This window comes from Anoplopoma fimbria, chromosome 24 (assembly GCF_027596085.1).
Source record: "Anoplopoma fimbria isolate UVic2021 breed Golden Eagle Sablefish chromosome 24, Afim_UVic_2022, whole genome shotgun sequence".
Classification (NCBI taxonomy): Eukaryota; Metazoa; Chordata; class Actinopteri; order Perciformes; family Anoplopomatidae; genus Anoplopoma; species Anoplopoma fimbria.
In genome coordinates, this window is record NC_072472.1 from 15988592 (window position 1) to 16015900 (window position 27309).

At 41.0% G+C, this 27309-nt stretch overlaps 1 protein-coding gene across 1 annotated transcript; it reads right to left on the reverse strand.

Moving 5' to 3' along the window:
- Positions 1–284: 284 nt before the first annotated feature.
- Positions 285–25398, reverse strand: phldb1a (pleckstrin homology-like domain, family B, member 1a). The gene is given in 26 exon segments (XM_054626146.1): positions 285–1288; positions 2012–2097; positions 5159–5378; positions 6470–6616; positions 7716–7809; positions 8160–8304; positions 8515–8593; positions 8680–8778; positions 9488–9628; positions 9790–9948; positions 10139–10261; positions 10716–10850; positions 10984–11073; positions 11173–11283; positions 11371–11526; positions 12457–12585; positions 13170–13307; positions 13451–13582; positions 13669–13778; positions 13781–13904; positions 17517–18583; positions 19826–19951; positions 21680–21850; positions 22500–22623; positions 23174–23272; positions 25261–25398. Coding segments are annotated over 26 exon segments (4161 nt in total). The 5' UTR covers positions 25276–25398; the 3' UTR covers positions 285–1147.
- Between the last annotated feature and the right edge of the window lie 1911 nt (positions 25399–27309).

Consider the following 27309-nt stretch of genomic DNA (forward strand, 5'->3'; position numbering starts at 1 on the left):
TTCTGATAATGAGTGTTAACGAGCCACTTAACTAATTAAACCACCTGACCGTTCTTATGTAAAAAGAGAAGCTGCAGTGTTTTAAATGGAACACCTATTGTGTGCTCTCATTTAAATGTGAACGCTAGCAGCTCATTAGGGCGTATGAGATTATTTAAAGAAGGCTGGTAATTAACGACTTGTTTGTGAGAAAACACAAATTAAGGAAGCAAGTGGTTTGTAACTGAATGTCTTCAGTTTAACCAATTTGTCAGCAACAAAGTAGTTTATTAGACAAACGAACAGACGGATACATCATATATTTTTATTTATTACATGTACATGGTAGATTTACTATATCATTATAGGACTATAATTTATTCAATTTGTTAAAATACTTGAAGGTTTTCTTTGACATATTTATGTAAAATACTGACACATTAATGTTGTGTTATATGGCTGAATAAAACACAATATATAGAGGGATATTAACACTTCTGTTGTAAAAATCTGACAAAACATTACATAAAGTATTTGGCTCCAAGTATTGTAAAATGTAATAAGTAACATTACTTTTTAAAATATTTTTTAGAATATCTGCCTCTAAAATCTGTTAACTTTTTAGTGTTTTGAAATATAAAGAGATTATTTTTTCATATGAGAAAAGTTTAACTCAAAAGAAAAGTACAAATGTATCAAAAAGGGGGGGGGAAAAGCAACGATTAGAGTGAAAGCACTGCATGCAGAGATCGGCTTCAAAGTGGAAACAGTTTGAGTTTATATGAAGTAAGAAGAGTTCCTCCTGAAACCTCAAAATTTATATTAACAATACATTTTGGTAACTTTGAGAGCTCCCTTTATAGATCCATCAGCATGTTGAACAAACTCTTCTCCTTCTCATTGTGGCTGAAAGATAAATACAATTCATAAATTCTGTAAAATGGACCTCTGTCATTTCTGAGCCCTCATTTGCTCGTAGGCATCAGGCTTTCTACGAGAGCCCCAGATTGTATTTCTCTTCAAACGTCCATCCGTTTTCACACCATCGGGCCAGGTGTCTTGTGTTTCAGCTTGGGCTCCGGCAGATAGCAGCACAGGTTGGCTCGCAGGTGTCTGTGTTGCTCCTCTTAGTCCCTGTCATCCTCCAGATCGGTCCCCCAGTGGTCCCTCAGCTCATGAACTGTGTGTAGCCCTCGGCGCCCGTTACTATGACATCCATCCAGATCCTCATGGCCTCCGGGGACGGGGCCACCATGTAGTAGAGGCGGTCGTGGGTTTTCACACAGAAGGTCAAAGACGGGTTTGGGCTCTGGAGGATAACAGGGAGAAGGGGGAGACTTTTCAGACGGCACCTGTTGCATCTTTTTCCTCAAAGGAATATTTAGAAAAACAAAATATATAAAAGTATATACTAACAGTTATAATGTATTTTGTTCGGATAGTCTGATTCAACCTTTTTAATTTCCTGTAACATTATGCACTTTTTCAAAATAAGATGACAAACTAATTCAAATAAGAAGAAGACAACTTAACAACTTAATCCAGTCTGATAATAATATATTTTAATTTTATTTTACTTTTATTTAACCAGATATGTAAATTGAGAACAAGTTCTAATATATGGATCTTTGCATCTAAAAATAACTCCCAATTGAAAAAATTCCCATTTTTATGTATGACGTATGATGCAACAGACCAATTTTGCAGCAAGACATTTTAATTATGGGTTTAATTGCTGCTCACAAACACAACTTCTGACAATATTTTCACAGTTGTGAGTGACTGTAAAAAATGCATATTTATTCTAAAATGAATGTATCTACCATTATAGTATAAAAAAAGAAAAAAGTACCTGTTGTTGAAGTAAAATTTATTATAGGGAAATGTTAGAGAATCTGTAGCATTTTGGAATTAAACCCTTCAAATTTTATTCCACTACTTTTATTGATACATTTAAAAATAATAAACATCTATTTAAAACATTATAAAATTGCGAATGAAGTTCTGAATGATAAGAAAGAGTTTTGATTACCTTGTTGGCACTGCGCAGGTGATCGTAATAAACCTCTTCAATCGCCTGAAAGTAAATGAGTCCTTTCAGCTTGGTCTCATGCTTGTCTGAGAGGAGAAAAGGGAAAAAAAACATATTAAGATACATTACATTACGCCTTTTACTGATGCAAGACCTCTGTCAGCCCAAGCAGACAGTGCAATCAGCCAGTGATGTGGGGATGCATTTCATGTTTGTCTCTGGTCAAATAATAAACGGCAGTCTTTGTATTTTTTAATCGAATATTTCTTGCACACCTGTAGATCATAGATGGTCGCAAATTATATTTTATTTTAGAATATTCTATCTCAAAACATGTGGCCTCTTCAATGACATTTAATCCATTTTACTTTAAATTAAAAAATACATATATTTTCAAACAACCAAATAAACTGCACAATTATTTCTAAATTTAGAAATAATGGTGAGTCCCAGCAGAAAGTGAAAGATGTACATTTGAGTAACTTATGAAAATGTGTGATTAGCCATTAGTCTTTTTTATTTTCCTACTTAAGCAAAACACCTTTATTTTTCCTCTTCCTCTTCTTATTGTGATGACTTGAATGAAAACAATTTGTAGGTTGAAGCACGTCATTAGTGAATTGTATTGAGGATTGTTCGTTGTGACTTAATCATATTACTTCAAAGAGAAAATGTTTATCATTTCATAAATATTATTTTTTAAACCTCCACAAAAGATAAAATCATGCCATGAAATAAGTTTGTATGTATGTAAAACAGAGACACTTTAACTTAGATCTGGAGAAACCAGACACAATAACGGTTGTTAAGCATAAAGGTGTTTCTCCCAGCAACACATAACCCATGAATAGGTATGAGCCGCACTGTATCACAGTAAAAGTTAATTAAAAGTGCAAGTCTATTTCAAGCTATGCCTGAAGTCTTAACCATCCCATTAATTTGACTTGTTTTCTTCAGTCGTACTTTCTGGATTGTCTTTGTGGGTTTTTTTTCTCCCTGTGGCGAGGTTCACGACTTGAGATCTTTTTGTAAATCTTAAAAAGTAATGTTTCTCTTTTATCAGATCTGTTCCACAATTTCCCTTCCAGCAGGTCAGACCTTTTTGTCCATTCCTATAGATGGCTGTTCTCCTCTCTCAGAATATCTTGGAGCATGTTAAAGTCACTCCATACTGAGGAGTTTGGTAGTTGTTTCAGGGAAACCTGCGGAGGAATCTCAACGGATGCAGTCATTGGACTGATGGGTTTCTCTGGTTTGGGGCTAAACTGTAGGCATTTAAGTTTCCTCACGTCTAAGATAAATTTTCTTCAAATAAAACCGGTTCAAAGAGTTTCTGGATTCCACTCTTGTTCAAATAAACACTGGTCTTTTTGTCTCTTCCCTTACGCATTGGAGCGCCCGGCTGAGAAACAAACATCCAGTAACAATTAAAGGCAATCTTTTGAAATACGTCTGACACTTTCTCCGGCTTCCCTTTTTCCACAAGTCAAATCTGCTTAGTAATGAGATAAATGTTTTTGAAATGTGAGTTTCGTTTTATTAGTCACGAACAAGCCAGGAGCTAGCCTCCTCCCCAAGAAAAACACATCCAGAGAAAGTATTGCATCTTATTTCATCACCATCATCACCATCATCTTCGTCAGGAGTAAGGGGGTGAAAAGGCTAGGCAAGTGAGTGGAGAGAGAGAGAGAGGGGAGCGGAGAAGAAGGGGCCACAGTAATGAAAATATACGTACGTTCTATCTTCAACCTGATTGTAAAATAATGCCTCAAAAACACACTCATGAATTATTAAGAAAACTAACTGTTCTCGTTTCAAATTCAGGGGACAGTCTGATAGACGCAAATTACAAACTGACTTTTAACACACAAGGACGAGGCGGGAAATTCCACTTAGTGCAGCTTTAATTAGTGTTTGGTTCCAGATGAATAAACGCCGGTCGGGACAGAAATCGGGTTTTATTTGAGAAACACAGCAAAGAGAGAGAAGTGTACGTTTCTCAGAAGAGCCTCGGCACCGCTGCCGGCTGAACTGAATAAATCAGGTCCTGGCTTGATGCGTAGCAACTCTTCAACATAAAGTTCTGAGTTCATGGATTCTACATATGAGAGGAGTCTTATGTGAACAAACCTGTTTTCAAACTTTAAGATTCTGTAAACGAGGCCTGAGACTTGAATTGAACAAGCAAAGCAGAACTTATTAGGATCCTGTTGGTGCAGAGGGCACTGTAGCGTTTAACAGAGGCCGTAACTTTGAGGCCTCAAAGGCATGACGGAGGGAGAAGGGAGGAACTTTTTTTTTTTTTTTTTTTTTTTACTCAAGTTGCTCTTTAAGTGGTATTTTTATTTGCAGATTTTAAAATGGACTTTGATAGACAGTCTCAATATATATTTTTATAAATATATAATATATCTTTATTTCTGATCTAGAGTATCAGGTGTAATCTGTGTTTTTTCACTATTTCCATTCTGATGATGACCCCTGTCATAATTGGTCAGCATTTTAAGCATTTGGTACAACTTTTCTCTTGGCTTTGCTTAAGACTTTCCTTTTCTGTGATAATTTTTTCATCTTCAAGTGCTCCTTAATGGTTCCTTGGATTTGCTGTATGTGAAACTGAGTGAGCACTTGGCTTCTTCATCTTTCTTAGAATTCACTGCAAATGTTGAACTTCACTTTGTAATCGGTAATCATACTTGTATACTTCTATAGTGACAGGTTCACTTTAAAAGTTCCACGTACCAACTCTGAACTAGAGAAGACTGGTTTCCAGTTTTCCTCATTACTCATTCCTTTGTGGATTTTTCTTTTGATTTCTTGGATTAAGTTTTAATTGTGTGACAGAGTCAGCTTGAATACATGTATTTTATCTTCAGGTTGTAACAGCCGGAGTTATGGTGGTAAAGAAATGCCAACAGTGCCACAAGGTTGTGCCTCCTTGGCATTGTGTGGTCGATGTTAAATACTGTAGAATAAAGTGAGCTTCTGCTAACTGGCCCACGCTGCTAGTTCTCCCCAACTTCACCAACCACGCTACAATGTCTCTCTTTGCCAAATATCTTCCTGTGTAAATCAAGCTGAACTAACAAATTAATTAATAATAATTCCACAAATATACCCCATGATGAAATGTCTTTGTATCCTCACCCACGTAATAATTGAAGTTCCTCTTGACGCGATCAAAAACGAACCAGCGTTTCTTCCACGATTTGATCTTGCCGCCCATCTTCACCAGGTGGCCCTTGCACATCTTCTCGGTGAGGATGACGAAGGGGCAGGTGTCTATGCTGTGGCCCGACGACTCCACATGGGCTCGCAGGTCAAACTCCTCCTTAAGGTTCGGCAGATAGCGCGTCATTGGACGGGCCTGTGAAGAGAATGTTTTGTGATGCTTTAATGCTGCCGACCAAGGTGGTTTGAGAAGATGAGAAAAAGAAGTTCCAAGCTGTCATAAGAAAATTCCAAGTCAAGATGCAAATGTTTCAGGTCTCTGATTGCTGACCATTTAAACGACATGGAATCTGATTTTTTTTTTGTTGAAGCTGTTATTTGTGTTTTCTAGAACCTTTCACAGTGAAACAGTGTTCTTATACAAAGCTGCTTTTGAGTCGCAGGTCAAGTCTTTAAGTATTCAAATTTCCAGTGAGTCAAGTCTCAGGACAGTCAAGTTCAAGCCTATTTTTTGTGACTTAAACTTGCATTAAACAATTTTTTGGCAGTAGAAACAAGTTTTTAAAAACACTGACATATTAAGTCAATGCTGTCAAACTTGTTGGCAAACATTTGCATTTGTTATAATCCTGATACAGAGCAACATTAGCATTCATATTCATCGTCTATAGTTGTGGTTCTGTCTACTTCCTGAATATGGGTCCAATATTCACTCGACTTTGAGCTCTTTTTTGGTCTCCACCAACTCCCAAGCTAAATGCTGCACTGTGTTCACCAGCTAGTCGCCAACTGTCTCAGACTGCTGTTTGTTGCCGAGCAGGTAGTGTACAGTGGGTTTTTAGAGCTTTATAGGAGAAAACCACTGTCTGCCTGAGCGGTGAGAGTAACCCATAACAATGAGCTAAAAGACGCCTAAACGCTCTTTAGAGCTAATTTGAATATGTTTAATTGTAACAGCTTCAAATAGGACTCGAGCAGAACTGGGTGCATTTGTACTTAATGATTGGAGGATATTTGTTTACTTACTTATGCCACAGACAACTGGTAATTAAACACACTATGCCAAGACTAAAACTTTAATTATGTGTACATTATACAATCCGTTTTCTCTCTGTTCTTTCTATCACCCTCCCCTCCATTCTCTCACCCTTCCTTGACAATCTTTGATCTTCCCATATTCCCAGCCTCTCTTTATTGTCTCGCCTCTCATCCTCGTCCCCAAGTCTCCCGTCCCCCCCCTCCTCTCTCTTCTTCTCGCCGCCCGTCTCCTCCCGCTGCTCCACTGACCTGGGAGAAGTGTTTCTCTCTCATCTTCACCTCCTCCTCCACCAGCCTCAGCCTGTGGGCCGTCTCATCGTGAAGCCTCCTCTCGGCCTCCTCTCGCCTCCTCCGCTCCTCCTCCAGCATCTGCCGCCGAGCCTGCACCTCCCTCTCCTGGGAGCGTCGGGAGAGGAGAAAGGGGAACAGATGGAGGGAAGAGAGGAGAAAATAACAGGGGCAAAAGGGAGTCGGGGAGAATATGTAAATGGTAGGCAAATATTGCAATACAAAGTGAGCGACTGTCAGAGGAGGCACATGAGAATTAAAGTCCCAATCGAGGGTTTTGTAAAATATATCCCGAAAGTCTGCTTTGCTGATGTAAAATGATCTTTTGCAGCTTTCAGATACTTACGTACAGGTTTTACTTTGTTTCAACATGTAGAAATAATACAAAGGTAAACAAACTACTTACAACTTCATTCCACCACCCTTTGAGCTGAGTGAATCACTTTGACACACCGTGTTTTTTATCTATTAAACAGGAGAAATATGAGACTCCTGTGATAATTCAAGGTATTGCTCATCAACTTTCAGGGGAATTGGTCAATTCCAATGAATTATTTCATATAGATATATTTTTAGTTAGTTGAATTTTTTTTATTAATAAGGCCCTTCCCTAATGCCAGCAAGAAAATGTGTTGCCATAAAATAATTTTATCTCATCTAATAATGTTTTTAATATTTGCCAGAAACATTAATATTACTTTTAAGTGTAGGTCCATTTTATATTAACCCCTAAAAACAATTTAAATATTCGTTACGCAAGAGGTGGAGCAATGACTTCAAGTTTAGAGTTGAAGTTGACACTAGGGCTGCAACTAACAACAATTTTCATAATTGATTAATCAGTAAATTGTTTTGTTTATAAAATGTAAAAAAAAAAGTGAAAAAATGGCCCTTATAATATCCCACAGCCCATGAAATACTTATTCTATATGACTAAAGTCCAAAACTCAGAGATATTCAATTTACTATCATTTATGCCACAGAAAAGCAGCAAATTGTCAAATTTTAAAAACTGGACCTGTCACATTTTGGGCATATTTGCTTGAAAAATGGCTATAATTATTTAACAATTATCAAAATAGTTGCTGATACATTTTCTGTTAATCGACCATTCCAGTCATTGGCTACTTGTGTTGAAATATTAAATTAGTGTGAAAAGTGATGGGATAACTGATGTGAAATGATAACAGTCCGGTTGGACACTCACTCGGTTCTCCATCAGTCTGGCTTTCTCCTGCTGCGCCTCCTTCAGCATCTTCTCCATCTCATCTATCCTCTGGGCCTCTAATCCAGAGGCACTACTACAAACAGAGGGAAGGAGTGTGTGATGACACGGCTATGACAAGACTTTGGATGAAAACCAGTAAACACACATGCCTGGAAACCAAACACTGACAGCAGTAACAGATGGAGGAGACAATGTTTCCTTCATGAACCATAAACAGAGTCTTTGAATTCTGAACTCCATGAAACACTGAAAACTTCAAGAGGTTGGCATGGCAACAGCTGGTGTGCTATAGTCACGGGAGCACACATGTAACAAAACATGTTGTCACGGGAACAAAGCGCAGTGACCCTTCTCCTGGGAGACGGGGCAGATTTGAGTGTTCCCATGGAAACAGAGCCAATTGCTCATTTCCCAGTCTCTCACCTTTCTGGGGTACAGGCGGAGTTGCCAGTAGAGACGCTGGTCTCCATGCTGTCTGAGCTCTCCAGGCTCAGGGTGTCGTACGCCTGGTTGCCACCCAGCGGCGCCTGATGATGCAGGATGGAGTGATGGACTGTGGGAGATAAGTCTGAGGGTGCAGAGACAGCTGTCACAGACTTACAGTGCCCTCTACTGACAGTGTCAACTCAATGCTACCAGTTGATTATAATCACATCTAAAGCATGTTAAACTAAGTAGACTGATGGTATCCATTCACACAGACTTATGTTCTGAATGCATGCCAGGTGAAAACCTCCAGTCTGCTAAATAGATGAGACAGTCTAAGAGAATCAAGTACCTTTGGTCTGCAGAGCGAACTTCCTCCTGGAGTCCATGTCTAATGTTTGGGACATCTCTCTCAGCATTAACTGTAACCCCTGAAAAACACATTTAAACTATCACATGTTTTACTGGATAGAAGATTTATTTTTACAATCTACTTGTGTTAAACTGATGTTCTCACCTTGGTGGATGCATTTTTCTCATGAGCGACACTGAAGGAGTGCGGCAGTGTGCATGATGCTGCCAGTGAGACCTCACCATCTGATTTGGATTTCAACAGCTGAGAGAAGAACGACAGATCTGTTCATTGTTTATTCACATTTGAAGAGGAAGTTGATCTGCTTTTGCTCCCCCCAAAACCCTTACCTCTTCTACTTTTTTGTCCTAATGTGGAAGACTCTTTCAAATGGCAGAAAATGATAGAAATTTTGAATTTGACTTTATTTTTGGGGTTCTGACTTGCTGTGTTCACCAGGCAGTGGTGGGAAAATGTTTTACTCAAGTCGTGTTCGTAATTTTGAGCTGTTGTATTTTAATGTTCTGCTACTTTATACTCCACTTTGATCATTACTGGTAATTTCCTGCCTCCGTTCTCACATTAGCTGAGCCCAGCATTGCATGTCATTATTTGTCTAAATGGAACACTACACTTTATGTTAATTAGACTTCCATTTCCAGCTTGCATGTTTATTTTTTTACATGACGTTATAACATGCTTTACTTAATGCTTGCCAGATAAAAACCCCAACTGATGATAAGACTAATATTAGCATCTGTCATTTACAAATAGAAGCAAAGTTCCTGAAACTCAAGAAATACTGCCCTGTTTAATCCACTAGAGGGCCTCCAAGTCATAAAAATAGGGTTGTTGAGTGGCTAGTGGGAAGATTACCAAGAATTAGGAGTTCAAGACAGTGTGTTAGTAGTGCAAGGTGGCCTGCTGTTAGTGCCCTTTAGCAACTCACAGCGAGAAAGAGTGAATAATTTACCTGACTGTGTCTGCGTGTGGAAAAAGACTTTGCAGGCAGTGGTGGAGGACATGACTGAGACTCTCCAGCAGCCATGATGTCCTGGTACCAGCGCTCCAGGTTAATAGGAGGCATTGCATTCCTGCTCAGATCAGGCTGGCTCTGAGGTGATGAAAAAGCATCCAGCCAAAGAGAGGAGGAGGGGAGCAGCACCAGCATCAGTGACAGAAGCATCAAGCAGGTAGGAAAGATACACATGAAACAGTCTTTGCTGCAGGTATTGTTCAGTGAATGGCTGCAATGTTGCAAAGAGAATAACAAACCTGCGCAGAGAGAAAGGAGGAAGGACCACATGCAGCCGAGTGGCACGAGAAAGTGGATTCAGAGGAAGCAAGTTGGAATGACGGAATAGAGGAAGAAGAGGAGGGATCAACTCTCTGCATCCCGAAGATCTGGCTTAACTGACTGACTGTGATGTACTCCTTCACACATACACACATACATTTACAGAACAGGGAGAGAAAAGAAAGTGGAAACATACGTTAAGGAGCAGCATCTATAAGAAGGATATTTTGAGATATTGTCAATGTGCGTATAGGAGGGTTCAGTATTTAGTAGACTGCCGAGTCAGAGGAACAAAGGCTATGGCAGAAAGCAGGCGGGGGTGTCTACCTCGCATGGCAGAGCCGGACCTACAGCGAAGGAGAGGCAGTGGAGAGCAGCAGGAGAGGGAGAGTGAGGTTGCATAGAAGCATTTCCATACATCCTATAGACATCAGTGAGCCTGAGGTACTCCTGCAGCAACAGCCAAAACACAGGGATAAGAAAGGTGCAGAGGGCAATAGTCAACACTTAGAAAAGTCATGCAAAGACGCACAAAGCAAACAACTGGGCATCACAACTCCCTTGGTCTCTATCTTTGAAATTAACATGGAGGGCAGGCACGTTACACTTTAGTCGTCCCAAAGCTCCTCTTTCAAGTTTTTTCTTTCTTTTTTTTTGTATCATCTAATGCTTTAATTCTAGATAGTATAACCCCACTTGGAGAATGTAGAAACTTCAAACAAACATAATGTATAAAGAACGACAGGAACTTCACCCAACAACAAACAAACTGCAAGCTTGCGGTTGTTTGTGAGTATTTGCTCACACACCACATGCTTGTTTTCTTCTTGTAAAATAGGCAGCACAGGCATTTAAATAGCCACTTGTTAGGTGTGGTTAAAAAAAGGATGTTGCCGAGGTTTACCTCTTGTAGCCTAACAGGATAAAGTTCAGGGGAGGGCATTTGAGAGGAGGAGGAGATGGAGGCAGAGGAGGGACAGGGGCTATGAGGAGGACCGTCCACATGAACGAGGTCAGGTTCGCTGATGTGTAGGAACTCCTGTTTAAAAAGTTAAATCTAAGTTAAAACAAAAAAAAAATCCCTGGGAAGGAAGCGTTTCTTTTGTTGTTCTCCTCCTCTCGCCTAGTTACCACAGATGTTGTGAGATGACGCCTCACATGTTCCTGCTCACCTCTTTCATGCTGCTGTTGGGCTTTGGGAAGTTTCTCCCTCCTGTCAGGGTGTGGTACCTCTTCTCCAGGGAACACAACCTGTCTTGCTCCTAAAAGGCAAAACCAGCATGGACATAGAGGCGCTTTTCACAGCTTGATTTAAATACATGCCTACTGTAGGATGGGTTTATTAACAGTGATAGTCTTACCTTGTGTAGCAGCTGCAGAGTCAGCGTCCTGTCTTTGGCCATCCTCTCGCAGTCATGAGCCGCCTGTAACCCCATCTGCTTCACCTGTGCTTCCATAGCGGCCATCTTCTCCTGCAATTCAAACCTTGATGTAATGCTGATATACAATCTCAAGTTGGTGATCATATTTTACACACATATGCAGATTTTCTTTCACACCTTCCTCTTGGCCACACTGCAGTGATACTCGGCTCGCTCTTGGAGAAGCTGCGAGGTTTGAGTCTCCTTCTTCTCCTCCAGGCTGCTCTCCTCCTCCAGCTGGCAGAACTCCAGCTCCTCAAACTGCTTGGTCCCAGACTCCAGAGCTTCAGCTGTCTGCCCACGTACAGATATAGATGCATGTTATTCACACTGTTTGAAATCAATCAGACAGAGATATCAAATGATAAAGCTTGCAATATTTCTTATTGTTAACAAAATCCCATGAAAAGACCAAAACCATCAATGATTAACAAGTATTGTCTAAAGCTTGATATATCTTATTACCTTTCCCTATGATGAACACAGACAATACTCACTAGCATGTATTTATCCATGGTTCAAAATAGTGTCCATCTAAAGCAGTTTACTCCTGTTTGAGTAACGTTTTGCCAAAAAAGGGGTTTAAAATAGTTGAAAATGTAAAACCCCTTTGCCTTCTCAAAAAATTTAACTAAATTTGCAACCCAATTTAAAAGAAGTATCGAAGGATGGACTAACACATTCTTTGTTTTGGTGTTTTCATGGGATTTGTTCACTATGAGAAAAGTATACAAAACACCAGCCTTGTCCTTTAATGTCCACAATGAAGTAGCCAAAATGTTATACTATTAAATCTGACAATAATCTGCCTGTAATCATTAAGTGTGCGTATGTGAATTGAATCATTCATGGTAAAAGGCATGCAAACTTTCAGAGCAGAGCTGTTAATCACATTATTAATTGTTACTTATTGCATTTGACATTTCAAGCATCCAGAATGAAGGAACAGCAGAGATTAGAACAGTCTTAAAAGTGCCGCTGGAGTAGAAAAAGCATTGCTTACTGTTTAGTTACACTTATAACTTTATATGTTAAGATAATGAGGGGCAACAGCAGAAAAAGAGGAAATAAACAGTCTGCAGACTTATGAGTAGCTCTGAGTGCCTCATAACAGAGTCAGCGTTATGTCTGCGGCTGTTTCTGTGCAGATCATACACAACTGTGGTGTTTGGTATATATTATAACTCACTGTTGCCAGCCAGTGGGCTGCGTGAGAACACTGACCCTGCTGAGCTGCTCCTGTAACTGTTCCCTTAGAGACAAGGGGCACTTATCAAACTGCCTCTTCAGCTCATTGTACTCATTCCTCTGCTTTTCCAGGGCCTTCCGCTCAGCCGACACATTAGCCCTCCCCTAAAAACACATAGAAACACACACATACGCACGATTTTGGGTCCACATTCACACACACACACACACACACACGCGCGCGCACACACACACACACGCAACCCCAGGGAGAAACAAAAAAAATCACAGATAACTCAAAAACCATGCAGCCAAGCTAGCAGTTAAAGTATTAGAAGGTTGAAGCAGAGGTTAGGTTGGCAGGTGTGTTAAGAGGTCGCAGTGCTCCACACATTGTTAAATTGGGAGAAAAATAGAAAGGTTTATGCACATCTGAATCAACATTTTAGTGTTGGTCACATCTGACTAAAAGTCTCTAACATGTAAGAAAGATTTCAGCTGTTGATGTTTTTGTCTTATTAAACAGCTTTATAGCTGTTGGCCACTTCAAAGAGAAGACAGTTTGTTCTTTGTGTTTAAGGACAGAAAGCTAATGAACAAGCAGTGCATGTCAGTTGAGATCTGTGTTCTGTCAAACACAGATGTTCAGGAACATTCACGTGCAAACTGTACTTAGAAGACCAACGGCTTTGAGCAAACCGACAGCATTTACTGTGTATTATATATATTTATTTTTTCTGTGTGCTCACCTTGTCCTTCTCTCTCTGAGTGGCCGTGTCCAGCTGGCTGAGTTTGAGCTGCAGATGAGAGATGATTTCATTTTCAGCCTCCACCTGCTCCTGCTCTGCCCGCCTCTCTGCCTGCAGCAGGGCCTGCTCCATCTCCACCTAGAGACAAGCATGGAGTTGGAATCTGCAAACCATCTGTCGAGCTCCCTAAATACTTCAAGGTGAAACAGCTTCTACTCTTCTCAATTTAAGGGTTGACCTAAGAGCCTACAAGCTAAAGGTGTGTATGTGTGTGCATTGACCTCCTGTTTGGTCTCTTGTAGCTGCAGCTCCAGTTCACTGACTCTGTGCTTCAAGTCATCAACCCTGGCCAAGATCCTGCTCCTCTCCTCCTCCAGGTAGACCTGCTCCTGACCGGCTAACATCTCTTCACACTGAGGGGGGAACATATATACAACTTTGTTTTAATATTCCTAATCAGACGTAATTTAATGCATGACGTCATGAATGTGTTTATTACCTCTTGGTGTGTGCTCTCTGTGCTGCTAGACTCCTCTCTCTGGGTTTCCTCATCGTTCTCTCTCAGCCTCTGGGGTCTGTCTACTCCCTGAAGGGACATCCCCCCGCTGTGTCCGAGCAGGGTCCTCTAGCGCCCCTGAACAGCCCACTCCTCACCACCTCAGCCAGCTCTGCAGCACTGTCCTCGTGGTTATAGTCTGCACACAGACTGAGGATGGTCTCCAGCCTCTGCCGCTCCTACAGAAGAGATGTTAGACGTAAGTGGGCCTGTCCTACATTATGGATCGTATTGCAGATAAGCTGCAAGTGTCCTTGTGTGACATTGTCCCATTTAGGCAGCTGTCCCTCAGCCGCTGGCACGGGACAACTGTAACCTGATAGCAGGAGGGCCGAAGCTGATGTAGTTTGTCTCTCAGGAGGGGGCTCATAGTAAAAACCTGTTGGAGCCAAAGTTATGAGAACAGAATCTGAAAAGAAGCATCAATGTAAGACACTGGCGAGCTTTGGTTGCACTACACCAGTTTTCATTTGTGTTTTACTTCAATCAGAGATGCTTTGAATGTTGCTCTTTTTTAGATGTGTCTCTATTTTTTCTTCATCATGTTTTGTATTTGTTTGCTATGCCACATGGTTCTAGCTTGTGGCCAGTCTTCTGTCTCCCATTACTCCAAACAATCAGATGTTTGCTTTGATCTACCAGAATAACAGCACAGAATGGGAAACAATAATTAGGAATCTGGCATTGACTGAGAATAATTGTGCCTGATGTGAACATTGTTGTGTCTACGACCACCAGGATGCTATTGTCTGGTATTTAAATTATTCAGGCTGTTGAAATAACCACATGAACTCTGTCATAGGCATTGACTCTAACTGCAAGATTTACACCTTAGACAGTTGTTTATGCTGTTTGCCTGGCTTAATTCTTGACTTCAGACTTCAGAGAAGAGAACTGGCTGGTTTACTTTAAGTAAAATATGGACGTAAGAATAGAACTCTAAAGCTACAATGAACCAAATATTTTGATATGTTTTTAACTATTATAATTTAAAGCAAAAGTTAAACAATTTGAGGTATATAATAATTTGCTTTCTTGCAGAGAGTTAGATGAGAAGGTCCATACCACCCTAATATACGTCTGTTAAATTTAAGGTACAGCCAGCAGCTGATTAGCTTAGCTTAGCTCATATACTGGAAACAGGGGGAAACATCTAGCCTGGCTCCATCTGAAGGTTAAAAAAATCTACCAACCAGCACCTCTAAAGCTAACTAACTAACATGTTATATTATCTTATGTTATGTTATGTTTCATCAGGTTGATTTTGTAACATACACAAATGAGAGTGGTATTGACCCTCTCATCTAACTCTCTGCAAGTAAGTAAAAAGTTCCCAAAATGCAGATGCAAAATAGTTTATAACTGAAATAAACTCCATTGCCTCTTTATTACTGAAATGTTGCTGTTGATTACAATTTAAATATTTTTAAATTCATGTACCACCATAGAAATATTCTCAATTAACCAGAACCAACTCAAAAATAGAAATATTTGAACTCTGTTGCAAACCCACAGTTTGGCCTCCTCTTAGTGGAATTGATACTAAAATTAACTTTTCAGTCACATCCTTTTCTCTCCAACTGTGCCTTTTACTTTTGCTGAGAGATAAACTGCAGCGTGGGCTTTTAAAATTGGAGCAATATCCATGTATGGTGGTTGGTTCAGTAAAGTGAGATAAAAAATAAATAAATCCTGCATAGCTGTGCCAACTGTGCTAAGAGAGCAGTCGGCCAATTGTAGGGCATTCATTCAACTGTGAGGAAATCCTCTCCCTCTCATCTATAGGTCTACAGTTGATCTGTTTGTGTGCTTATTTCTAGGCTGCGAGACCAAACCGGCACAAACGTAGTCTGGGGACCCAAACTTAGTTCACCAGCTGGTTTGCCATTGAATGCATTTTATGTAGGAATACAAACCATTTAAACAAAACTGCAACAGAAATAACAGGAAGCTTGGAGGTGATATGATGGAGCTTCAAGACTAATCATGCAGGGCCCCTTAAAAAACACAGTATTTTGGGAAATTTGCTTTCTTTCAGAGGGTTAGACGAGAAGACGATTGATACCACTCTCATGTCTGTATGCTAACTCTGAAGCTAACATCACATCGAGGAGAATTAGCATAGTTTGTCATAGACTGGAAACAACTAGAACCTCTAAATCTCATGAATGTCATTAGTTTATTCCATACTCCAAATTGTACACCTTTTAACTTTTTGTCACTTTTTTAAAAGTCTTTCTGCAAGGCTAAGCTAACTGTCTGCTGGCTCTAGCTTCAAAGTGAAATCTGTCATTTTACACATTATTTCGTAAGGATTAAACATATAAATAAAGTGTTAATTGGTAGTGTTGATTAACTGAGCCACAAACTATTCCTTTAACAGGTGCCTTGATATCATCAAGTTCTGAAGCTCCATCCACCTCTACATGATTTGTCCCCAGGGACGTTAATGAAGTAATTTACTGTTTAATGTCTCAATAAGCAACTTTTTTCACACAGTGGTGATGCACATTCAATTGTGTCCTATGTGTATGCAGGTGTGCACATATTTTATCATATACACACATAAAGTAAGCCTCATTATCATAATTTATCAAGTACCAGCAACATAACACAACATAGCCGGAAATCACTAGAAACCTCAGCCAACTGTGAACAAATCTCAATATGTCAAATAATAGCTAGATAATTGTATGTTTGTGAATGCAGCATAATGCCAAAGCTAGGAAGAAATTACAAATATGGATCATAAGCAAAAAGACTAATCAACACTTTTCTTGAGCCAAGAAAAACATCTCTTTATCTATTTATGCATTAGAGGTGATGTCTTAAATTATCTTTACATGCTTGATGACTTAACACAAACACAGACCATACTGTATCCACAGCAGTCCCACCCTTATCAGTAGAACTCAGACGCATGTTGTCGGTAACTGTTATTTGTTACCAGAAACCTTTTGGTTCCTGAAATAGTCTGTGGACATGGAGGGGCGGGAACCCCTACCCCCTCCTCTCCCTATGGTCCCTTCAGCTGTCAGAAGCAGGCTGGGAGGGGGCTGAAAAAGGTTTGGGGGGGGGGTTGGGAGTGGATTCAGGATGGATGACAAGTATGCCGTTTATGATCTAGTGTGGGTACGAATATGAAAGAGCCTTCAGTGAAGCACTACAACTTTGATAGTAAAAGCCACTCTTCCTTTTGATGAATATAGTGTTGAGTAATATGCAGCCTCGCCCTCCGCTCTGGACCTTAAGACTGCTGGAGGAATGTGTACCCTGTATTACTCGGTCCACATGGGCCGACGATGCCAGTAATGCTCTGGGGAGATGAGCTAGTGGCTGTTTGCCAGGGGATTTAGACAAGATATCTGAATGCAGACATGGTGTCTGCCATGCCAGCGGTCTCAGAACCTTCACTTAACTGTAACATGTGTTTGTTGCTCTGTGCCTGCTGGATGTTTAATATTTCCTTTTAAAAATATGTTTTTTGCTAACAGTTTGCACGCCCGGATACAGCTGTGGCTCTACCTGACAGCTTGTTTTGTTGATTTTCACTTAAGTGCCCAAAAAATAGATCATGGGAGATTTTAAGTATATACAAATTCCACCCGTGCACGGGATATAGAATAAACAAACAGTCACAGAGGACAAACCAGAACAGCAAATGTTTTCTTTAAGACTTCCTGAGCGAAGTTCACATCACTATACAGATTGGGACCCTACTTATCATGGTGAAATTATTTTCTATGGTCTTAATCTACTGTGAAGTCATATCCAAAGTGCCGATCACTTACCAGTTTCTCCATTTCCTGCTCACGCATCCTCTCCTCTCTCTGCCAGCGGTGGTATTCTAGCAACTCGTCCTCATTGTCACTGATCTCAGAGATGCTGTTTTTGCGTTCGCGGGTATAAGTTTTCACAAGACTCTGTTCTTTGCTGGAGGATCCTGTCATGGTCATGCAGGAGGTCTTTCTTTTGCTATGAGGGCTAGTGAGAGGAGATGAACCAGACAGAGATGACATGATGCCACTCCCCGAGCCAGCTCTTAACTGCCTCCCTCCAGTTTCCTTCTCCAGCCCAGAGAGTGTTGATGGCCCCTGGGCATACATTGCCCTCACGGCTTCTGCTTTTGAAGAAGTTGTGAATTTGAGGTGGCCCTGGGGTCCCTCTGGGACCGGTTTAACATTGAAGCCCTGTGAAGCAAGGGAAGAAGCCGAGCCCTGCGATCCTGGAGTCGCTCTGCGGGACATGTAAGGGCTGAGAGGAGGAAGCTCTCTCAGGCTGGTGTGGCCGATCGGCTCTGGAGTCCTGAGCCTTTGAGGGACTTCAACATGAGAGAGGTGCTGATCGCGCATAGGACTTGGGGATCTCTTCTGTAGGGAAGAACCTCTTACTTGAGGGCTGGATGGAGCTGTTGGGGAAAATTTGACCGGGCCCTGTCCTGACCCCCTGTTAGACGGTGTGGGGCTTGAAGTGGCCTCTGCTCTGGCGCTTCTAAGAAGCTTTGGGCTCTCCTGGGCCCTCTGAGCACCACTAGAACCGCTTGATGCCACAGAGAGTGAGGTCCGTGGATGGGGGACAGGCGTGTGGTTGGTATTAGTAGACCGGGCTGGTACTGGAGGGGTTTTGTTGCCGAGGTTCTGACCCAAAAAGCTGCTGCTGTTTTCGTAAATGGAGTCCTCGGTCATGGAGCCGTTCCTCCCATTGAGCATGTTTGGCGGAGAGGGCTGAGGAATATTCTGTTTACCAGATCCAGCCTTCAGCACCAAGGAGTCCTGTAGGTTCTTAGTTATGTTGCTGATTTTGGAGTCTCCGTTGCTCGGAAAAGACCGATGGTTCCCGTTCAGGACACTTTGAGAGTCTGCACAGGGAGACAGAAACATTTGTGCATCAGCATTCCTCTTGAATAAAAGAAGAGGACACTCTAAAAGACAGTTGCGAAAACACACATAAACAAACACAGTTGGAGGGATCTGTCCTGTGTTGTTTTTGCCTACTGACATCCACCACACAGTCAGTATTGTTAAGGACAAAGGGGGTTGCCCTTATAAGGACAGATACACACGCCTGAACACACAGTGTCCCCGGGTGCCCACTTTAAATAGTGATAAAAGTCTTGGAGCCCATGTTCTCCTGTATGAACCAAACCCAGCAGTCGGGATGTTGCGCTCCTCAGTTGTGATGTAATTCTACAGGGATCTGAAGCTGCTAAATATAAAAGCTGCTGCCGTTTCCCTCATTCAGAGCAGATGAAATCAGGGCCTGGTCAGGAAAGAGTGGGCCATACACACAGGGCAGGGTGTGGTGGCTCTTACTGCACCGTTCAAGCACTGACAGCCGAGCCAATAAGGTCAGAGGAGAATGGATTCTAAATATCATCGACAGCACGAGGGCCAGAACAAAATAACTTCATCTGAATGTAACTGTAAAAAGAAAGGTTACAACAATCCTCAGTCACAATGGGGTCACACCTTGAGCGAAAAAACACAGATATAAATGAACTAGATCACAATGTAGGCCAAAGATAATTAGGCCTGAACAAGCTATTTCTGCATCCTGTCAGGGATAATGACCAATGTTGCAGTCAGACTTCAAGACCAACTGTGCCACTGATATGAAAATCAAAAGCTGGTAAAACTGGTTTCAGATTTGAGTAGAAGAAAACAAATACAACTTCTTTTTTTGAACTTTTGACATGAAAATGTAAGTTTAATGCCAAAATCAGTTCTAAGTTTAACGTAAAAATGTCTTTAAAAAGTCATCTCTTTATCATGTTTACTGTATGTCATCTCAGTAAGTTTTTTGTTACAACGTAAAACTGGATAGTTTTAACAGCTAATCATGTACGATATATCATATTACCCAGGGTAATTCACTGCAACAGATACAGGTACCCAACTGTGACTGTGAATATTTATTAGCCCAAAGCATTTACTCTGCCCAGAATAACTACAACCTTTATACATACCAGCATTTTCTGGGTCCCTGATTAGTTATATTATTACTAACTGCATGAGTATGAACACAACCTGTGTGACTGGCTCCCAGGAACTGTACAATCTGTTTTTAGGTGTTGTGTAATTACCAAAGCAGGGTCTCCTACCTGTAGGGTGAGGTCTTGTGGTGCTCAGTCCTTGGCTCCCTCCAGGCAGCATGCTCTTCATCCGCAGGGCCTCCTCTGGATGGTTGAAGCGGAAAAAGACCGACTGACCAAAACACAGCATGCACCCTGGCAGGAGAGAAGACCGTGAGGGTACAAAGCTGTCAGTGATGAGTTAGTTAACATCATCAGGGAGGAAAACACCACCATAAATACACTGCTACTAAATATTTAAATGAATGATTAACTTTTTAATATATATATATTTAGTAACTATTAGTTACTTCAGCACTAAATCAATATGTCTATAATGGCTACAGTCACTGTTTTGTACAGGCCACCGTGCACCTGAGTGATCTTAACAGCATCACACAATAGGATATGTGAGGGTATAGTTAGATTTTTCTGTAAGATTCATTTTAACGTGAATGTACACAACACGGATCGAAGAGTGAAAGCAAGGGGTGATCCAGCATGAGAGAAGAAACAGTCCTTAAGTGTGGCACAGTCATGGCAAAGAGCTCAACATTTCTACTATTGTTGTTTATTGTCCCCTAAATGAATTACAGGAAGTGTATTGGCAATTTACCACACATAAATAAACAGACTAGTTTAACTCACGTGTAATTAACCAGTAAGTGAAATCAACTCCTTCCCCTGCATTCCCTCTCCGATGGTTTTCAAGAATGCCTGATATAGTCCCTGAGAGTCAGACGCTGAAGTTTTGTTCGTGTTCTTGATATTCCACAGGGAGTTTGATATTTATCTCATCCTTGAAAGTGAGGACAGAGGTCCTCATGGCTGCAATATTGTTCTGTATGATAAAAAATTAAGCTGTGTCCTCCATTCATGGATTGTTTTACTCAGACTTTCATGAGTCCTTTGAATGAAGCCTGAAGTATTCTTGTTCAGCAGCTGCTGCCTCCACACACACTGGCTGATCACCCGGCTTCAAATGACATTCTGGTGTAGCTGCTGGCTTGGATCCCAAGTAGAGGGGACTGAGGGGGGCGGGACTGTTATGCCTATTTTATGGCAAGTATGCATGTTACTGGAAAGACATGGACGGACTGTTTTGTTTTTGTGAAGCTACGCATTGTTATCGTCCACCTTGCTTTCAGTGAATTTGAAACTCATCCGTACCAAGTTTATGTATGAGTATGAAAAACTGCAATGCATTTACCATTTCAATCATCATCATATCAATCCTCTGATTGTACATCAATGTGATTTTAGATAACTAAAGGTCTATAGCCAATACTTTGAACTAAATGCTCACATCAGCATGCTAACAGACTCATAATGACAATGCTGATCAGAAACAGGTGTGATGTTTACTATAATTATAATCTTAGTTTAGCATAAATCGTGCTAACATTTGCTTATTACAGTGTACAGATGAGTCTGATGGGAATATCATTAGTTTTACTATTATTTAAACAAAAACTAAAGTAGTGAACAAATTGAATATTGACCTGATGACGACGCTAGATGAAAATGTGAAGGATTCACCAAAGTTATTACTAAGACATTTAACTTACAGTAAAAAAGATGTAAAGTCAGGGCATTACCAAAGTAATTAGGATGGATAGTGTTCCAAATGTAATAGTAATCAAATCGGTGCTGAGATGTTTCAGTCTGGACCAAAGTGTTGCGATCCTTAGAGTCACACTGGTAGCATGACAAATGAAAACCTCTACTGAGTCACTGCCTACAGTAGACACAATATACACTACTGTCCTACACAATCACTAGTAATCTGCTCGGTGTCAATTTTGTGTTTGTTTTTTAAGCTACTCATTTGATATATACAGCTTTAACACCAACAATCGTCACTTTATCCTGTGATGGAGCTACCTTGTGTCAGGCGAAAGGGTTTGGTGATGGGAAGGCCATCTGCAGAGCACTGGTTTCCACATGGGTACAAGGTGATGCTGTCTGCTTGGTTTTCGATGTAGCAGTGCTGAGCTGCGATGCCGTGGCCCTGCAGAGGGATGTCCGTCACCCCACTGCCCAGTGTGGTTCTCCCTGCAACAAGAGAAAACATTTTCTCAGAGTCGGTTACAGAAGACCCATGTGGACCTGTGAATACTTCTGTGAAGTATTCTTGGGTTGCAGTTCAAAGTATGGAGGTCATTTCTGGGGTCCACCCGAGATTGAATGTTGGAAAACAGGTGTTGGTTTCAAGAGGTGTGCTTAGTCCGGCAGATGAAAGGAATCTTAGAGGCAATTAATACACCCATCAACTATTTTCCGTGCAGTAGTTCATCAGTTGTATTTATATTACTGTCTGAGTGCAAGAGATTTAACTGTAACACTATTTAGTCTTATGTGATAGCTGATGGAGCACAAATAAAATCCAAGAAGGTTTTTCTCTGTGGTTATACAGTCAAAACCTCCTCTCTCTCTCTTTCTTTTGGGTGTCTAGGCTGCAAGAAAATCACAGGAAAGGGTGTAATTGGAACTGTGGTGCAGTAACAAGAAGGTCAGAAGGTAAGGTGTCGTCAGTTTTTGGTCAATTCATCACTTATAACCACACACACAACACACACACACACACACACACACACACACACACACACACACACACACACACACACACACACACACACACACACACACACACACACACACACACACACACACACACACACACACACACACACAATGTGTTCACCTTCCAGCAGAGGTAGCAAGGTGATGGCTGTGCTCAATCGTCCACTCCCCAAACTAACCAGGTGGGGGCGCTCTGCCTGGACTTTCAGGGACTTGCCTGTCTCAATCAGGTCTAAAGGAGTGCTCTGTCAAATCAAAACCAATTTAAAAAAAACATCATTACATGATCCTAAAACTACAAAGTTACTTTCTACACAGCATATTGATTTTACACTTCTTAACCCTCAGTAACTGTCTGCAAATGGATGACTGAACATGATATATTTCTAATAAAAGATTGTTTCATTAAAGGTCAGACTTACTTGTTAGAAATAAAGAGGATTACAACAGTCAGGCCAATAACAGAGCGACAGAGCATAGAAATGATTACGTCTTTACATCAAGAATGTGTAGAAATGACCTATACTGTAAATATATATATAAATAAAGGTAGATATGTCCATTCGTACTCCAAGCACTGCTTGGTAGATTAATTTGTTTATTGATCTTAACCTGATTTATTGCTAAAGACTTTTAAGTCCTTGAAACAATCTTAATTTCCTACACAATAAATTCACTACTGAGTTATAATGAGTAACAAGCTAACTCACAACAGATATATGAGAGTAATAAGGTCAGTTTCTCAGTTTTTAGCACCCCAGTTGTATCAGCGGTAAATCATGATAAATAACTCACCTGTAAGACCTGATGTGTCTGTCTCCCATGTTCCACCTTTTTCCTGCTCATGCGCTCCATCTCGTCTGGACTGTCAGATTTATCTGACACATGAAGATCCTGAAGCAAACACACATGCAAAGAGAGAGAAAGAGAGAGAGGGCGAGAGAGAGAGCAGGGCATGAATGGGAGCTCTGGGAATACTGCTACTACAGTTGCACTACAATGGGAACAGTGCTTTCCTTAGAAACCTCCTGCCCCACTTATAAGCCCATGTGACCGAACCATTATACTGGGTAATTGTTTCACCAGACAAAAATTATCCATCAAGAAGATTTATGCCTCAATCTAAGAGAGATTACTGGTTTTACACATTTGACAACAACAGCCTGCTTTTATATGAGAATCATCACAGTTGTACTTTTCAAATGGAGCACAAGGTATCAATGATCTGTGCAGGTCCCTCACACATCAGGGGTCCGATCACCGCTGACTCAAGGCCACGATGAGTCACTGTGACTCACATACCCAAACACCCAAGCACACACAAGTTCCATGTTTGTAGACAGATGCTGCAGATTAGATCCAGCTGTCTGCTCATAGTCCACTCACATCAGACGAGATGGAAACAGCACCAGACGGACCTCAAACAATCAAACACAGACACATACACAGCCCAGATGACTCACCATGTTTTTCTACTAAAAGCTGGTATCCGCGTCTCTCACTATCATCCACATGGGTTTGCTTGTCCTGGCAACAATTTAGTATCAGCTCAGCATTCCAAGCCAAACTGAAATAGACACCGCTACCTACTATCTAGTGTCTGTTGTGTCTAGCATAACCAAAATTAAATTACTGGGTCGTGTTTGAAAGGAGATCTCTTTACTTTATTGATCTGTCATTCTCCAAATATGATCAACAAGGTAATGGCTAATGAAGGACATAATCAACATAAAGTGTCTCATTAAAGCATTGGGCCACCTTGAGCCTCCAAAACAGAGTTTCTAAACTATACTGGAAGAATGAACACCATCTTTCCAAAAGATATTCCTGCATTTGGTGGTTTGATGGGGGTGGTGGAGTAAAATGTCTGACTGTTCATCCAAAGTCTTTTAACTGGGTTGAGATATTGGGACTATAAAGGCAATAGTATATGATTCACTGCGTATTCATTCTCATCAAACCATTCAATAATCTGTGTTACTCATTATTGCTGCCTTTTCCTTTATCTTCACACCTTTCTGTATGTCAGGAAATGACCACATCTGCCCAGTCGCACACCAACACATGACTGTTGCATCAAAGGAAAAATGCTTGGGCTCTTTGTCGCTCCATGCTGACATCACCGTTCGAGTCAAATTATTGTAAAAAAAAAAAAAAAAAAAAAAAGCCCAAAACCATCCACAGCTGCTGTGCTCCAACTTTAGCCCCGGCTGGGACAACAGGGCGTTCTATCCGCGTCTGATGTCACTGCAGACGAAGCCGCCGTATGAAACCACACATATCTGACAATCATGTCCAGTGTGTTGGTCTCAGAGGACCCGGTGGCACCGAGAACAGACCGTCCCCTCTGTTCACCGCTGACACTGGACCCCACACGCCTCTGCTGTCAGACCCACTGGCTGTCAACACAGGCCCTCTTTGAGCCACGCAGTCAGACACAGGACAGGACAGTGGGCAGGGTAATGTCTCTCTCGCTGTCTGACTCACACACACACACACACACACACACACACAACACACACACACACTATGCACACATATGCTCCTGCTCCCACAAGCCTCATTTAAAGTACACACCCAGGCCAGAGAATAGTTTTAGTGCTTGCAAATGCAGGGCCTTCCACTGTAACCTGTGATTATGGGAGCAGTTATGCCCTTCAGAGTTGCCATGAGCTTCTGAAAATAGACACCGCCAGCCGCACAGTCTGGGCTGCTACTTTTAAAGAGAAATGAATTCTGCTGAGCGAACACTGACAAAACTAACATTTAACATGACAAATAAAATTAAATAGAGTGCTATTTTATAAAGGTTGAGATAAAAATTTGCAGGACACAAGTTACAAACACAACGGTGCTGCAAACACAGTCAACAGTTTACTTACTTCACTGACAGGCATGCAGTTCTTACCATTACTCTACTCTGACAGAGTCCAGTAAACAGCTAGATCCATGAGTTTGTCTGAAGTGTATTTATTCCATAGAGCAGTGTCCACATTATTGTTTATGTCTTGCTCCCAGCTTTCTTCATTCCCTCACTGAGTTCCTCTGCTATTTCCCTCCTCCCAACCCCTTCTCCTCCCTGAGAGCAGAGTTACAGAGGGGGAATCCGGCATCGGCACTGCCCTCTTAAAACGTGCTATTACATCTCACTAAAGTACATGTTTGTTTTATTGACTTCCTTTCTTTTTCCTTTTTTTGGCAGATTAACCCTATGAGTACAGAAAATAGACTCTATATTAAGAGAGGTGTTGGTGTCAAAGTTCAGACCCTCCTCAAAGAGTCCTACAGAATTTCCATTGATTGAAAGATCAGCTGGACCGCACCAGATGATCAGAGGAGGAGGCTGGAGACCAAACCCCTTCACTGCTATGAGTCTCCTTAGATTTGTTTATGGGTAAAGCAGGTGTTAAGAGTCTGATCCAGGGAGGAAATACAACGTGGTGTAGGAGTAGGAGATGTAAAAGACCTTGTGTCCTCTGGCTTCCTGCTCTGTCCCACTGGTGTAACAAACTATAGAGCGTGTATTTCCACTCTGGAATAACTGTTGAATAACAGTTTCTAATAATATGACAAAGCACAATGGATTATAAAGGTCCACTGTGCTTGATACACCAATGAGGATGGGATAGAGAAATACTATGTTCCACAGGAAGTGAGCGAACACATGTGAGCCATCTCTTCAGCCATCCCACAGGAACGATTTGAACTACACAGACACACAGAGATAGAGAGAGAGAGAGAGAGAGAGGGGGAGAAAGACTCCACTATTGATCTCACAAGGCATTTCCCATGGTCAGGGCCCAGAGAGGAGATGGAGGATATGAAGCAGATGATGAGTCACTAAGGAATATAAAAACAAACAAACAGAGGCAGCTAAGTAACCAGATGGAGCTGAAGTCTGCAGAGAGGGTTGATGTTCTGAGTCAGTCGTCCTCAGTGATGATGTGGAAGTTAAAGCAGAGGTGGGGAAAAGTTGCTGAATGTTCTTTTAAATTGTGATTTCTAATGTTGATTACACACTACAGTAACCACAGCAAATACGGTAATACAACAGAGGAAAGGGATACTTAAGAGCACCATCATTTAGGAAATTGACGATTATTCTGTTATGTCACATCTTATCTTACTAATTGGAGCACATGCATTAACATGACTTCATAGTGAAAAAATAAGGATGTTGCTATTTTCCAGTCTAGAAACATTATTAAAAATATTGTGATTTATAAGATTATTAACAGAGAGATTAGAAAATATGTAGTTTGACAGATTTTTTAGTGGGTGGAAAGAATTTATTTATTCTTGGAGTGAGATTCCTTGTTAGTTTTCACTGAATTGTGATGCATTCTTTTAATCAGCTAAAACCATCCAGATTGTTAAGGCAGTTGTTATTTTCCCTTGGAGTTTAACCGCATTGGTCTGGACTATTTAACTGATAGCTAAATCATGCAAAACCATCCAGATAGACTTATAATCAATATTCGGTTTACCCTGTGATTGTGATTCCTATAGCCAATGCTATGACTCGCCTTTATGCAACTCTATTTTCCCTACAAGGTCTTGGTTGTAAGATTGAATTGACTGTAGAGATGCCTCAGCATTCAGACAGCTTATGAGTCAAGGATGATTAAGTTCATCACTACTTAGAGAATTTGCCAGCTGCACCGTCAGCATCAGATTGTTCAGTCTATGCCCCTGTAGATGCACACGGTTCTTAACTGTCTAACTTGAATTGTGGATTGTTTGTAGATCTCTGCAAGATGTCCTGACATGACAAGCTTGGTACAAAATGTTTGAGCAGGATGCAGTCAAAGAGGTAGAAGCAGCTCACAATCCATGAAACAGAGAAATGTGTGGAAGTCAGATGAGAAACAGCTTTTACTTTCCTTCTCGAATTAATGAAAGTAACAGGGACTTCCTGGCCATAAACCCAG